General features: G+C 42.6%; 1 protein-coding gene across 1 annotated transcript in view; it reads left to right on the forward strand.

Annotated features, from left to right (window-relative positions):
• The window catches only part of Mamdc2 (MAM domain containing 2), a 67,204-nt gene that overhangs the window by 25,186 nt on the left and 26,148 nt on the right, over positions 1 to 15,870 (forward strand). The window contains exons 6-7 of the mRNA XM_041662149.1: positions 606 to 749; positions 3,649 to 3,914. Of these exons, the coding sequence (XP_041518083.1) occupies positions 606 to 749; positions 3,649 to 3,914 (410 nt within the window). The remainder of the gene's footprint in view (positions 1 to 605; positions 750 to 3,648; positions 3,915 to 15,870) is intronic.

The following is a 15,870-nucleotide window of genomic DNA, read 5'->3' on the forward strand; positions in this document are numbered from 1 at the left end:
TTCCATTCTGTCCCACAGTCTGGGCCAAAGTGATACTTTGGAGCAATGATGAATGATGGTAGAACTCATCAAAGTCAAACCAGGAGCCCCCAGTCAGCCTTGTGTGACTTCTGAACTTGTGGTTTCAGCTGAGGGCTGCTTTTCCTCTGGTGGAGCAGCTCCTACGGCTAATGCCAATCAACCATGTGCAGAGATAAATCAACCTCTGGAAAAGACTATTTCTAAAACACCTCTTAGAACTTGCGTGTCTCTTAAAAGCCTCTCCTTTCTTTTGAATTTTGCAGGAGACGGTTTGAAAGGTTTGAGGAAATGCGCACAGCCTCTACATTCTCAGAGGAAATTCCTTCCGAAGCCTAGCACTTTTTTATTTTTGTAGACAACATGATCAGAGCCTTGCTCTCCTTTTAGAAAGGAAAAGAACAATTTCCCTGTCATGTCAAAACACTGTTTGGATGATAACCTGTCAGCCTGACACGTGTATAAAAATATTTTGCTGTGTGTCCTCCTCGGTCTCCCTGGCACAGTGGTAGCTGTACCCAAAAGCTATCTGATGGAGTCCTCCGAGAGTCCCACGCTGACTCTAGCTTTGCTTCTCGTTTGTCCAGGGCTTCCTTTCAGTGCTGTGGAAACTAGCTGTGATTTTGAGACAGACCTCTGCAACTTCTATCAAGACAAAGACGGTCCCGGTTGGACCAGAGTGAGAGTGAAACCGAACATGTACCGGGCGGGGGACCACACGACAGGAGCAGGTGAGTCACGGGTCTGTCAGGCCGCACAGCCTGGGTTTCACACACTACATGCTCTTCTGTTTCTGCGAAGGCAATGGGGGGGGGGAGGAAAGAATGAGAATGAAAACGCGGCACTTGGTGGTAACTGAATATTTTTAAGTTGTCATCCAAGATGCTATGCTACCCAAAGCCTTTGCCAGTCCATTGATGAGACAAATATTTGGAGACTGCATTGCTCTTTGTTTCAGATCAAATACTTTAAAACAAACAAACAAACAAAAACCCACTGGATTCATCTGCATGACATCTACAAAGGAATCCATAGCAACAGAAGGCCGATTAGTGGTTGCAGGAGCTGCGGGGACAGGGATGGAGACCAGCTGTGGAATGACCATGGAGTTTACTTTGGGGATGATGAAAATGCCAGGGAACTAAAGAATGGTGACGGTTGCTCTGGCTCCGCAAGTTAACGACATGAAAGCTTAGCGAACCACCAAAGGGATAACACTATTAACATGGTTGAGATGGGGAACGGTGTATTATGCATTCTGTCACAATAATAAATATCATGGTGAAAAACATTTGAGTGGACATTGCATAGGCATATCTGTCCCAGAGCCCAGGGTCTGAGCGCTGCTTCAGTATTGAAAGTATTTTAATGACATCCTCAGGAATCCCACTCATGGGGGCGCAGGGCAGGCAGGGGGTTAAACAGTTTGGTTTCATTTATTTGTCTATATCCTGGGTACCATGATGAATTTGCCACAAAGCTAAGGGAGCTAAATTTCTAGATGTGCTCATTTACAAAGGCCACGAGGTGACCTTGGAAAGGGCCTTGCAACTTTATGCCTATAATTGTACATTGCTTTCTTACAGATGGTCTAATCTGTGGTGGAAATGAAGGCCCTACAAAGCCTTTTCTAAACTTTGGCAAATTAACCCAGCGAAAATAAAATACCGACATGGACCTCACTCTCCTGGCTGAGAACCATTGCAATGAGCAAAGGAAGTGATAGATAAACATATAACATATATACAGATGAGCATAATCCTAAGCGTAGCAAAGGATGAAAACTTGTCCCCTTCTCTCTTAGTTTCTGTAGCTGAGGCTGAGAATTAAACAGACGTGAGTCAGGTTAGCAAGAGGAAAAATGTAACGTTCTAATAAAACATTTTTACATGCACATGGGAACCTTCATAGGGAAAATGAAGGCTAGAAAAATACATAGGCCCGGAAGCTTCTGTATCATCTTTAATAAAGAAAGTTGCGGAAAACAGCGAGACAAGCGAGAGGGAGGGATAGCAGATTGTGAGAAAGTGACTGGGAAATCTAGGGAGAAAACTAATAACAGACAGTGACTTTGCTGTGCCTCTGTTGGTACAGATCTGCTCTGGTACAGTCTCAGTCTCCGAATACTGACTTCCTCAACAGGATGTGCACCCTGCTCCCCGCACATGTGATGGCCTGCTTTAGTTAGAAAGCGAGAGAAGGCAGAGAGCCCTTTCTGCCTCTACTGTCCCCAAATGCCTTCAGCTCAAAATAACCAATGTACCAGAGTGGCATACTTTAGGCACTGTGTCCTGACGACCTTCAGTGCTCTGAGAGAGAAGAGAGTAAGGAACTGATTTGGGTTGGAGATTTCAGAGTGGTCTCTTCTAGGGAAGCTGCAGAGGACAAGCGTCTGTGAGGTCTTTCAGTGTGGAGAGAGCCAGCCACACCCGCTGTGTGGTAGAAGGGGCAGCATGACTGGTGGGGGTGGGGTGGGGGGGTAGGAGGATGGATGGCAGGTTTGGCAGACCAGAGCAAGCCCTGGGGGTTAATTATAGAAGAGATAAGAAGCTGCTGAAAGGCTTTGAGCAGAGAAGAGAAAGATGATATTCAGGTTCCAAAAGGGTCTGGTTGGTGGGTGGCCATCCATGTTCGTCCATTGCCAGAGGAAAGCACCACAGACTGGGGCTTAAACAGCAGCTGCTTTTTGTCACACTCATGAGTCTGAAAGTCTGGGATCCAGACTGGTGAGGCTGTTCTTCCCGGCTTGCAGACATCAGTCCTCGCACCGCGTCCTCACGTGCCCGGCCAGTGTCGGGGAAGGAACAAAACCCCCAACTCTTCTTACAAGAATGAGATTTTTTAAATAGTTTGGGGAAACTAAACTGTAGAGCAAATGCTGAAGTGAACTCACGGAGAACGGATCAGAAAAGGGGAAAGCTGTTCTATCTGGCTTCACATACATGGATCCGTTTTAAGCTGAATACAAGGGCAGTAGGATTGGTGGTAAGGAAATCATTGCTGTTAGAAATTTCCTTATGCTATTTAGAACAATTGAACACAGCTTCAGTACCTGGGAGGGCAAATCTGGGTAGAAACATGGTTTCTCAGAGATGGGTTTAATATATGGTCAAGAGAACAGTGGGTTTTGCCCAGACACAGAAATCTCAAACAATGCCAGGCCAACCTGTCTTGCCACCACCTTACAGATACAGCCTGGGAATGAGTTCTTGACTGCCACTGAGTGTGTGTGACCCAGCACCAGGAATCGAGAGAGCCAGACATTCAGCAGTCCCAAGCTCATGCATTCATTTTCTGATATAAAAAAGCATAATTCCTAGTTAATACCACGAATCTGAGTCTGTGCACTATAAGATCTATACTGCCTCATGATATTTACTTGAATTTCCAAGAGATTTCATTTACAATGGAGGTACAAGGACATTTTATAGATTTTATATTTTTTTGTCACTTAAATCACAAACTTCAAGAAAACTCATCTTAAAAAAAAAAGAAAGAAAGAAAAAGCATCTTTCTAGTTTAAAGCCCCTGGAAGTAGTCTCTGCTGGCAAACCCCATTGAGTTAGCCAGTTTCCACTTGACAGTCTGTGCTTCTCACTCTGCCTTGCTGCTGCTTTGTCTCCCTCACAGGGCATTACCTGCTGGCCAACACTAAGTTTACGTTCCAGCCTGGCTACATTGGAAGGCTCTACGGTCCCTCCTTACCAGGGAACATGCAGTACTGTGTGCGCTTTCACTACGCCATCTTCGGGTTTTTGAAAATGAGCGACACCCTCGCTGTTTATATCTTTGAAGAGAACCATGTGGTTCAAGAGAAGATCTGGTCTGTGCTCGAGTCCCCGAGGGGTGTTTGGCTGCAAGCTGAAATCAGCTTTAAAAAGCCCATGCCCACAAAGGTACAGTAGAACTGCACTACCTGTGTCCAGTTTTAGTTGCTAGATCCGTTTGCAATTCCTGTTTAGTTACTGTCCGCTGATGGTGTCTTATTCTTCTGTTCAGATTAAGACCTGTGTTAGTACGTAAAATACACACGGCCTGCCCCCAGGCGGCTGCATACTGAGTCTTCAATTCCTTTGTGTTTTCTGAATTATGTCCACCTAAGAACACACAATCTCTCTCTCCCTGTCTCCCTCCCTGTCTCTCCCTCCCTCCTCTCTCTCTCTCTCTCTCTCTCTCTCTCTCTCTCTCTCTCTCCCCACCTCTCTCCCTCCTCCCTCCCCACAATGCACAATGCTGCAGTTGAAAAGATGAGATCATTGTGCCTGGGTCTTCACTGTGGCTTTAAGGTCAACACTCAAGGCCTTAAGAGAACACAGGCTAAAGACTGGGTGATCACTAGAGCCAGCTGACTCCACTCAGAGACACACACAGGGAGCCATCAGCAGCTGATTTTGTTAGTAATAAGAACACAAAAACAGCCCTATAAATCAAGGCGAATACAAAAGAAAGGCCGTAAGCTCCCAAGCTTACCCATTCATAAACTCAAGGAAGCTTGACAGATGCAGTAAGTTCTGTGAATTAAGATGGGAAACCAGCGTGGGAAAATTCGTTTTGTTTTGGCCTGTCTGGAGACTAACACATTTGTCTTGAGTGTCCTCTGTGTAAGAGAGAGACCCAAAGAGGGTGGACAAAGGTCATTTCCTCCAAGGGCATCTCAAACAGTGGGGCTCTGTATGTACTGTTGAGTGAATGGGTGAATAAACTGATCATCACATCATCCAGGAGGTACCCCGACTCCAAACCCCCCAAGAAAGGTTAATACCATGGGAGGACAAGATAATCCTTTATCTTGTTGCTAGACAATTCCAAATGTGCGCTCAATGAATCTTTCTTTGTATAAATGTCCTTTGATACTTGCACTTCGTCTTTGATCAAAAAATTAAGATGTTTGCCCATTTCCAATCATTTAATTCTCACAAACAGCCATCACAACACAGACACACAAACATGCACATCCCAGTGTCACATACTCAAGGACTCACCAGAATGTAGAATTTATCTTTTGCTTTACGTTCAATCTTACTGATTTTTAAACAAAAATATAGCAATAATTTTGCTTTATTTATTTGGCTTACATGTATTTATTTGTTCATCCATGTGTCTGTTCCTTTATTAAACCATCATCTGTTCTGTATATATTTGAAGCACAAGATATAAAGATAAATGAATCTCAGATCCTACTCACAAGATGGAGTTCATATTTGATAGTAGATAGAGATGCTTAGGACTGAGATAAATTCACTGAATGTCACTATCCCACTGAAAGTTGCTATCCCACTGAATGTCGCTATCCCACTGAATGTCGCTATCCCACTGAATGTCGCTATCCCACTGAATGTCGCTACCCCACTGAATGTCGCTATCCCACTGAATGTCGCTACCCCACTGAATGTCGCTATCCCACTGAATGTCGCTACCCCACTGAATGTCGCTATCCCACTGAATGTCGCTACCCCACTGAATGTCGCTATCCCACTGAATGTCGCTATCCCACTGAATGTCGCTATCCCACTGAATGTCGCTATCCCACTGAATGTCGCTACCCCACTGAATGTCGCTATCCCACTGAATGTCACTACCCCACTGAATGTCGCTATGACTGCTCAGAAAGTTGTAAAAGTGGATCTACTGATTGTTGTTGAAAATAATGTCATCCAGACTTGGCAGACCTCGTGTTTGGAGGGGTCAAAGTTCAAGCCATGACGGCTTCTAACCCCTGTTCTTCCTCACCTCTGTAACCTCTACTGGCTAATGCTGGACTGCTTGGGAATCTGCTCAGTCCTTTACAGAGAGTCCAATCTGTTCCCTGATCCCCAGGAAGCTAGAAGAGCCTCCTAGCAGATAAGGGTGCCCCAGAGGTTCTGTCCTTTTCTTCTTTGGAAGCTGAGCACCAAGACGTCCAGCCACTGAGCAGTTCCTCAGAAGGGAAAATGGAGTCAGACCCAGTCAGGGTAGAGGAGTTCTTACAGCTCTTGGGAGGAACTGCTCATGGACTCAAACGAAAGTCCAACACACAAACCTCCAGGTGTCTGTTTGAAGCTGGCCTAGTTGTAGAAGATTCCTGCTGGGCAGAACTAGCTCCTCAGAGAGGAAGAGGGTGCAGTTAGTGGGGAGGAATTGAAGCTTGCTTACTTATGGTTTATATATGTGTGTGTACTTATGTGTTTATATGCTAGGTTTCCATGTGTTAGCACACATGAAAGCTACTTAAGACAAGAGATACAGCAAAGAGTCAGTGTTTCCTTCACTGTCCTCTCCCCCGAGTGCAAACTCCAATTCTACTCCTGTTTTTTTCTGAGGAGTTTCTTTCCAGATTTGTAATGTTTCCCTCCATTAACTTTTACTGTGTTTGCTGATTCTCTGCTATGAAAAGTTAAGGACTTCTCATAGTTTTGTTTTTATTTGGGTTCTTAGAACACAACTTTAACTATACCTCTGTGTCAAACTTTAGATAGTGTTTATTTATATCTACTTTGTAACGTGACTAAATCCTCACTCTTATAATTTTTCTTGGCTTTCTGTGCCCTTCTCAAATATATAGTTGTTTTTGACATTGTTATGCCTGAAACACACACTCACATTCCTACTAAGCTTGATCTGAACAGATGTCCTAGCAGAGGTCCTGTTGACATTATAAGGCAGACATTTCTGACTTTATATAGAGCTATCCCTCAAATTACTGGATTTTAAACTTCCATGGTCACTGCAACAACTAAAAATATCTGTCCATTTCTAAATGATGTGCAATATCATGCTTAGGTGAGGAACATTAATCTATAAGTTAATTCCAAAAATTAACATAATTCTGTCTCTAATTGTAAGCCATTTTTTGCTTCCTTGCCCTCTGCCTGCTGTTTTGTAGGAGATTTACAGTGAACCCTTCTCTTGCCATAACCCCTTGGCTTCTTCTTTTTAGTGCCCGTGTGCTTTCTTTTGTTTTTCTATAGTACTGGAAATTGTACTGTACTGAGTCCAGGGTTGGTAGACTAGCAGGTTTTCAGTGGGTAAAAATCTAGGCACTTGCATGTTTGTGTGAGTTCCATGCCCAGTTCTCCCACTCTGAGATGATGGGAGATGTCCCTTCAAGTTCACAGGTCTGAATGGGACTCTTCATACCCCTAAGAATCTAGAGTTCAATGTGCGGTTCTTGTGTAAGCACCCTTCAATGCATCTGAGAAAAGTATTTGAGAAGTATAACACCAAACCTGTGAAATTGTTCCCCACATGAGGTTCCTGTCCACAGAGGGTATGTTTCTCCAAATATTCTTCACATTTAGAAAAGCGTGTTAAGTCGCAAAGCACTGAAAATAGGCATGGGGGGGGGATGCTTATCAGCTGTTGCATGTTGTCTAGAAGCTTCTATTGGCTGCTTTCTACGGTTTAATCATGCAGTATTTATTTTAACTTATTCTAAACCGGTGGAAGCTTAAGAGATTTTTCTGAGCATATTGAGCTTCGCATACATTTTATAATAGTTGGAATTCATAATGACTGAGATTCTGAAATGAACCTGCTGGGACTTCCAGAGAGTCCCAGATCAGCTCAGGTCAAAACCAGAAGAAACGTGGCTTTTTATCAAGCACCTACTGTGTGAGCAGAAGTGTGCTCTCCCACCCCCAATCCTTGACATCTTCCTACTGTGTGACCAGAAGTGTGCTCTCCCACTCCCAATCCGTGACATCTCCCAACAGACCATTTACAGAGGAGGACTCTGAAATCTCAGTGTGTTAGAATGGCTTGGTTCTTCTTGGTTTCTTGATCTCCTTCAAATTGCAGGTAAGACCATTAGGTCAGAGCTCTAAAACGCATCTCAGACATGTTTTTCTCTGTTTCACTTGCCACCCCCTCACACAAAACTATCATCGCATTCACTGCAATTAGGAGGACACTGCTGTTTTCTGCAACTTTGGCTTGTTGTTTCTCTGAACTTAAATGGCAGGGATGAGAGTGGATCCAGGACTCACTGACTGCAGAACACACGCTGTTTTTATACCGTACCTGTTGGTCACCCCGTCCTCTCTTGGTTGATGTCAAATGACAGGATCAGGTAGGAAGGAAAGTGTAGCCCTAACGCTCTGATTAGGTAAATAAGCAAATCCAGAGCTTTATTAAACTGGCTCTCCATTGATCTGTTTTAGAAACGTTCGGCTCCCAGAGGGGGTCAGAATTTAAGGTGGTTAATCACAGATAAAACAGACCAATGAGTTAGAACTTGCGGTGTTTGGCTGAGGGCCCTCTGTCACTCATGGCTTCTTACTCTGGGCTAGTTTTGTGGCACATTTATCTATGTAACCTTCTCTTTTCTCCCATGTGTAAAATGGGCATCTGGTAGTACTTGCTGTGAAGTCATTTGTGTATCACGTGAGATTAGGTGAAGTATGTCGTATGTCTTCTGGTACATAATTAGCACGATTAAATTCAGCACAACACAGGCACATTGAAAGAAAGAACAAAGGTTGTTTTTCTAGGTTACAATACTTATTTAGTGCATGGATAATTCTGTATCCTGATTTTTTTTTTTTTTTTGCTGTGAGGTGTTGAAAATGAGGTCAGAGTTAAGTCATTTTTAGCAATATTAGACTTTCTTAAATAAATCAAAGATGTATACAACCATGAGCTCTACAAGATTTTATATGTGTTTGTGCACATATGTGAGGTGAAAAGGTGTGTGTGTGTGTGTGTGTGTGTGTGCGCACACAAGTGCACATGTGTGCGTTTGCACAAGCAAGCCAGAGATCATTGGTCAGGAGAATTTCTCAATTGTTTGCCAGCTTATTTTTTAAAACAATCTCTCACTGAGCCCAGAGCTCACCAATTTGATTAGACTGTCTGACCAGCAAGTCCCAGGGATCCACCTAGCTGTTCTTCCCCACATCATCCGTTTTTTTTTTTCTATGTTGGCACCGAGGTGGAGTTCAGTTCCTCAGGCATGCATGACAAGTACATTATAAGTTGATCCATTTCCCCAGCCCCTTCTCTCTTTAAAAAACAATGTATTTTTAACATTTCAGAAACATTCTCAAAAGTTCAAGAACCATAAAACTCTTTCTTCTGCACCCCCATCGCTACCATCGCAGTTTTCTGCAGAGTAGAGAGCATCTAGGAAGTTACCTGGAAGAAAGAGCAATTTGTAAGGGTGTGTTAAAGCTTAATGACAGGGCACTTGCCAGAGAGAGGATTAAGGAGAGGAGGAAAAAAGCAGCAGGAAGAGGGGGAAGGAAAGTGTTGTAAGAGGCCGCTTGTTTGTTCCTGGCTGCTCAGGCCCAAAATAACTACACAGAAACTGTATTAATTAAATCACTGCTTGGCCAATCATTTACTTGTATTGCTAGCTAGCTTTTACATCTAGAGTTAACCCACTTCCATTCTTTTATATTTTACCATGAGGCTCGCGGCCCACCAGCAAGGTTCCAGCTGGTAGCTCATGTCTTTCCAATCGGGTAGCTCCATGGTATCTCTTGTCTCTGCCTTCTTTCTCCCAGCATTCAGTTTAGTTTTCCCTGCCTACCTCTATTCTGCCCCCAGGTCAAGCCAGTTTCTTTATTAACCTATGGTATTCACAGCATACAGAAGGGAATCCCACATCACCTCCCCTTTTCTGTTTAAATAAAAAGGAAGGTTTTAACTTTAACATAGTAAAATTACATATAACAAAACAGGTATCAAGCAAGAATTACAGTTACAATATTTATATATACTTTATCTTTTATCATAACTAAGGAAAATTATAACTATCCTTCAGCTCCATCAAAGACACCAGAAGGATATATTACCTAAGTAAACAGAAAGTGCATTGTAAACAACTTTTAAAACTCTAGAACTGACAGAGACATCTCACTGCCTGGACAGTTACCCAAAGTTTGTCTGTACCATTGGGGCATCCATCTTCAGTCTACAGGCCCATAGTATCAGGAAAACTTTTCCATAAAGGAGGAAATGTCAAAGACAGTTCTACCTATATTGGTAATTTGTCAGTCACTTTCTTCTGTGTCCTGCAGAATGTCTGGCAGACTTTCATGAAGCAGGAACCCCAAAGGATCATCTCACCTTTAGGCAAGTTCAGCAGTCATTTCTCTGTGGTGCCTGCATGTCCAGTTCATATGCCAGAGATGTATACACGAGAAGCAGGAACGCCAGGGATGAGGACATGGTTCAGTTAGGACTTGCCTTGAAAACATGAGGGCCTAAGCTGAGCTCTCCAACACCCACAGAAAAGCTGGGCATGGTATCATATCTCTGGAACCGCAGTACTTGAGGAGGTGGAGACAAACAGATCCCCATAGCTCACTGGCCAGCCATTCTAGCTAATCGGTAAGCTCAAGGTTCAACCAGAGACTATGTCTCAAAAAATAATATGAAGAGAGACAGAGGAAGTTATTATTTTGACCTTTGGGCCCTAGGTGCACACACACAAACATGTATATACACACATGCATAAATATATGTGCAAAACAGAAAAACATCTACATCTGTCTTTCATCAGTGACAAAGGGTTTATGATATCATTATATATAATATCCTCATTATTAGAATATGAAATTAGATTCTGAAATATCAACAAAGATGTTATCTTTTCTTTGTCTAACGCTCACTTTTGGAGATCTCACATTCGTGTTCTGTTCGGATGCCCCATATTGTGTAAAACTGGTCATCTGTGTCCCCAGTGTAAAGGCTATAACATTGGTTTCAGGCTTTGCTCTCAACATAAAGGAAGTATGAAGGGGGCATGATGATGAGGTTGTAGGACGAAGGATCAGGGATTTGGAAATTCTTTCCTAAAGTGATCATGGAAAGATGGAGTGGAAAGGTAACAGTACCAAGTAAGGGAGAGAAGAGCATCGTGGTGAGGAGGAGCAGCTGTGAAGCCAGAAGGGTCACCGCTGGGTCCCGGTTAGCCAGCTCTCTGAGTACACTGTTCTCCAGCACTCAGGGCTGGGCAAGCACGAAAGTGTGGTACCTGTACTTTCTCTCCTCATGACAGCCTCCTATTACAAACCTCAAGTGAGCAAGAGAGTGATAAGACTAATGTGAGCCCCCAATTCAAGTTTTGTGTGATGTGGGAGCCCTTAGAAACAAAGACTTGAGGATCCAGGGACAGGCTCTCCGTGCCGCATGGACAGCCGTATGGAAATACTAGTGGGTAAAAAGAATGCACTGATGGCAAGAGGTGGGGAGCAGGAACAGAACCTTAACACTCGCAGTCCCCTCATTTGGAGTAGATTGTCCTCCCAAGCACAGTCTGGAGCCCTTCTGAAGTGAAAGGGGTGTTTAACCTACTCTCTGACCTGTAAGATTGGTCAGAGAAGTTCTGCATGGCCACCTACAACAGAAGATGGTAAAGATTAGGGCAATGTTTCTATGTTTTATGATGGTATTTGTGGGGGAAGGGGAGTCTAACTTTCATCATCTCCCTTAGAGAAAATAAACTGTAGTCTCTACAGACTGTTTTTGGACGGACCTGGAGACAAAAAGACAAAGGTATAGCGGGGGTGTCTGCAGTTGTCTAGAGGGTTGCTGAGTTCATTCCCTAGAAGGAACAAAGAATTGAGCCCCCAGAAAGGACAGAAGAGCAAGCTGTAGGGAAAGGGAAAGCTGCATGCATTCCGGATGAAAGAAGCCCAAACCTGGAGTCTTTTAGATGGTAGCTGGCTCGGATACTTCCTGAGACCTCTGGGTCCTCCCTTTCCAATACTGATCCTGTTTAAATGCCCCCTCTCCCCAGGGCCTTCCCACCTTTCTCTTTGTAAGGTTTTCTGGGAACAATAAGCAGCCATCTTAGGAAGCCCATTTTCCTTTCCTACCTGCGCCACTCTAACTCTCCTTCAGAGGGACAAAGAAGTTGACTTCTGAGGCCCTGCCAATGTCCTTTGGTTCAAAGTAGCTGGGACAGGTAAGAACAATACTTTTGGAGCCCCAAATCTGAAAACTTTTAGATGTATGACCGAAATACTTGGTATAAAGTCCAGGCCCAGAGCTCTTTAACTGGGAAGTTCTAAGATCAAGTCTTTCAGAACTATATTTTTATTTTATTTCCCTTTTATTAAAAATAGCTCTTTTTCTCACATAATATATCTTGATTATGGTTTCCCCTCTCTCCCCTCCTCCCAGGTCTTCCCCACCTCTGTTCCCATCTAGACCCACTCCCTATCTGTCTCTCATTAGAAACAAACAGGTTTCTTTTCTGTTTTATTTACTATGTATACCATGTTCTGTGTACATGTGTGCCTGCAGGCCAGAAGAGGGCACCAGAACTCATTACAGATGGTTGTGAGCCACCATGTGGTTACTGGGAATTGAACTCAGGACCTTTGGAAGAGCAGCCAGTGCCCATAACCTCTGAGCTATCTCTCCAGCTCCAAACAGGTTTCCAATCGATAATAATTAATATAATATAATATATATCATAATATGATAAAACAAAAACTAGCACATTGGAATTATACAAAGTAAACAATTAGAAGGAAAAGAGCCCAAAAGAAGATACAAGAATCAGGGACCCACTTGTTCACACTCAGCAATCTCATAAAAACACTAAACTGAATATCATAATATATATGCAAAGGACCTGGTGCAGACCCATGCAGTCCCTGGGCATGCTACCTCAGTTTCTGTGAGTTTGTATTGATTTAGAGGACTTTTTTTGGTATTCTTCATCCCCTCTGACTCTTACAATCTCTTTGCTCCCTTTCTGCAGGGTGGTATGTGGGTAAGGGACAGGATTGAGAATGTTTCTTGAGCCCTGAGAGGAGAGATTTGATGGAGGCATCCTGTTTAGGGCTGAGTGCAGTCTTCTTCAGCACCTACAGGAGAAGGAAAGAATGAGCAGAGTGGTATAATTTTCTCTGTCCCTGAGATGGCAAGGGTCTTGTGTTTCATGCTTGGGATGTGCAGCTTGCTGTCCTATGGATCTGAATCAGAAACTGCCCTTGTCTTGCCCTAAAACTGACAGATTCTGGAGCCTCTTCTACCTGTCCCCCACCTTACAGTGGCAGGAAGATCCAAAACTCATGCAGAATTTTAAAATCAATGAATTGCGAGGTTTGCTTATTTACCACCCAAAGAGAGATGAAAAAATGGCTATGGCCTGCATTCTATCCCAGCATGCCCTCTATCTCAAACTGAAGGCCTGTATGAATAAAGATTTTTTTACACTGGGGAAATCTGGAAGCTGATCAATCTTTGTTGTTTGTCAAAGCTGAAAGTTGTATTAAATAATATGAATCTTTACAGAAAGAAAAAAGAAAACCAGATGGGTCTTTTTGGGTCTTTTAAGAAGAAAGCATCGGTCAGCGAAAGAGTTGTTTAAAAACACATGGTCCTTTTGTGGTTTGTGGGACACGCAAACCAAATATAGCATCTGCAAGAGTCATGCTGTTACGATTTAGCAACAATTTCCTAAAATATAGCCGGGATCTAAGACTGTTTAAATCTCACACTCTTTTCCAGGTGCCATTCCACTAAGCTTGTTCTTATAAATTAGTGAAAAATTCCTTTGTTCCTGCCAAGTATCTTCATTTTGGAATCTGTGTTGTTTTCCTGGGGCTTTTGTAGTTCTCAGAATCAAACACACTGACACTGTCAATCATTTAAAAGAGTGCGATGACGTTAGGGTTTCCACACTATTCTTGTGTCCACAGCATCTTAATGAAGGGTTCTAGAATTTCTCTGTGTATATCATAGTGATTTTGTGACTAATTCCACCAACTCTGTAATCAACACACCCAAATACATCTCTGAAATTATTTCAAAGGATTTTAGCATCATGAGAAGAAACGTTTCAGTTTAACCTGGGATCTGAAGTTGAGGCCCATTACTGATAACAAGAAACAACTGAACTCCCTTGATGGACATGGCTTACTTATGATTTTGCTGGCAGAGCATTGAAATGTTTTCATCTGAAGATCACTTATGGAAGTTGTCCTTCGCATTCTAAATAGGGACCTAACTTTACCCACCAGTGGCTCAACAACTCAGCTTGCAGTCTATCAATCAGGCTACAGAAAGGTCATTAGACATCACTGAGAAACCATGCAGTTTGGCCAGGTTAGCTCTTTAACAAAGACAACCCTTGTTAACGGCTCAACAGAGCCATGTTTTACTGTATCCCACAGCTCTTTACAAAGCCTGATCTCCTTCATCTTCCAAATCCTATTCATTGTGTTGGCTAGTGTTTGCACTTTGACACCTCTGAAGTGGAAATGGATAGTTGTTCTGAAACAGCCTGATGTGGTTTGGCTAAATGGATTCCTGATAATACTATTTGTCTAGGTCCCTCCCCACCCTACCCTACTCACAGTGTTCTAACCAAGAACTTACCAAGATTTTCACTATCTTAGGGGCAGTCTGGCCCCTTTGACTAACACAGCCAGGAGTAGGTTTTCACACAGACCCTCTCCTCATCGTTACCTCATGTCATGCTTGCTCAGTTCCCTCCTAAGTTCTTCTGGTTAGTATTAGTATTTTGTTTCTAGAGAGTAGAAAATTATTTTTTTTAAATGAAAAAAAGATGAAGCATAGAGGCAATTCTATCATCCTCTGACTAGTACAGTTTTGGGGTGAAAGGACTTGCAATAACAAAGCCCTAAAAGTTGAGGCTGGAGAGAGGATTTTGTAGGCCATACTACTGGACCCAGGGCACCCACAATGAACAGTCAGTTGGCTTTAAATATCAATAGCACTGAGACTGAAACACCCCGTTGTGAATAAAAGAACATATGCGGTATTTTTTCTTAGCTCAATGAAGACCAAGTTAAATAGTAATATCTGTTGTTACTTAACTATATTATTTGCAAGAATATTTGTGTAGCTCTCCAAAGCTAGTCTAGAGAGGCTTCCTCAAGGATGAATATTCTCCATCAAAACAAAACTAACTCTCAAGCATTAGTGACACCCAAGGCTGAAACCTTCAGGCACTTGAAACACACTGATTTAATGAGTATGACTAGACTTCACTTCTGAGCTATCTATCCTGTACAGCCCGGGACACCTGTCTAAGAGATGCCATCCAACTTCATGACTAGGAAACACTGTTCTTCATCTTTCTCCTTCTTCAATACATTTTAATATATACTTGGATTAAGGTTTATTCCCCACCTTTTAGAGACGATTTACTCTCTTCGAAATATTACTGAAATCGATATAAACATTGGAATTTTAACTCTATAAATGAGAGATTAATCCTCTCATGAATTTAGATTATGGCTGATCCTTTGACACAGTCTTATCTCAACCCATATGCAAAGGGTTTTTAATGGATATTCATTGTACAAACTAATGGGTTGTTGAACTTTGTTTGAGGCAAGGTTTCTCTGGGTAACAACCCTAGCTATCCTGGAACTCACTCTGCGTGTCAGACTAGCCTCAAACTCGCTAAGACTCACCTGCCTTTGTGGTGTTTTTGTTCATATGTAAAAGGTACCTTGATCATAAGCCCCAATTATCCTGTTGTCTCATTCTTACTGGTCCCCTTCTCTCTTTCCATGTAGTCTCCTTTTATTTTCATGGCTTACAGATGTATTTTTTGTATATAAGAGAAAATGTGTGGTATTTATCTTTCTGAGTCTGACCTATTTCAGTTAGCATGATGAGCTCCAGTTCCATCCATTTTCCAACAAATGTCACAATTACATTCTTCTTTATAGATAAAAACTCCATTGTGTATGTATTCTTTATTTATCTTTAGCTAGACACTTAGACTGAGTCTGTAAATGTGGTTATTGTAAATAATACTGTAAGAAACATGGGCATTCCAGTATCCACAGAGAGCGTTCTTAAGAGCAAGCACCAGGTTAATTTTTCTTTTGTCTTGGGCAAAGTCAATACAGGGTAAGTCAACCACTCTTTCAGTTACCA

The sequence above is a fragment of the Microtus oregoni genome, unplaced genomic scaffold (assembly GCF_018167655.1).
Source record: "Microtus oregoni isolate MIOR12 unplaced genomic scaffold, Mior012 000012F_ref0000307, whole genome shotgun sequence".
Lineage (NCBI taxonomy): Eukaryota > Metazoa > Chordata > Mammalia > Rodentia > Cricetidae > Microtus > Microtus oregoni.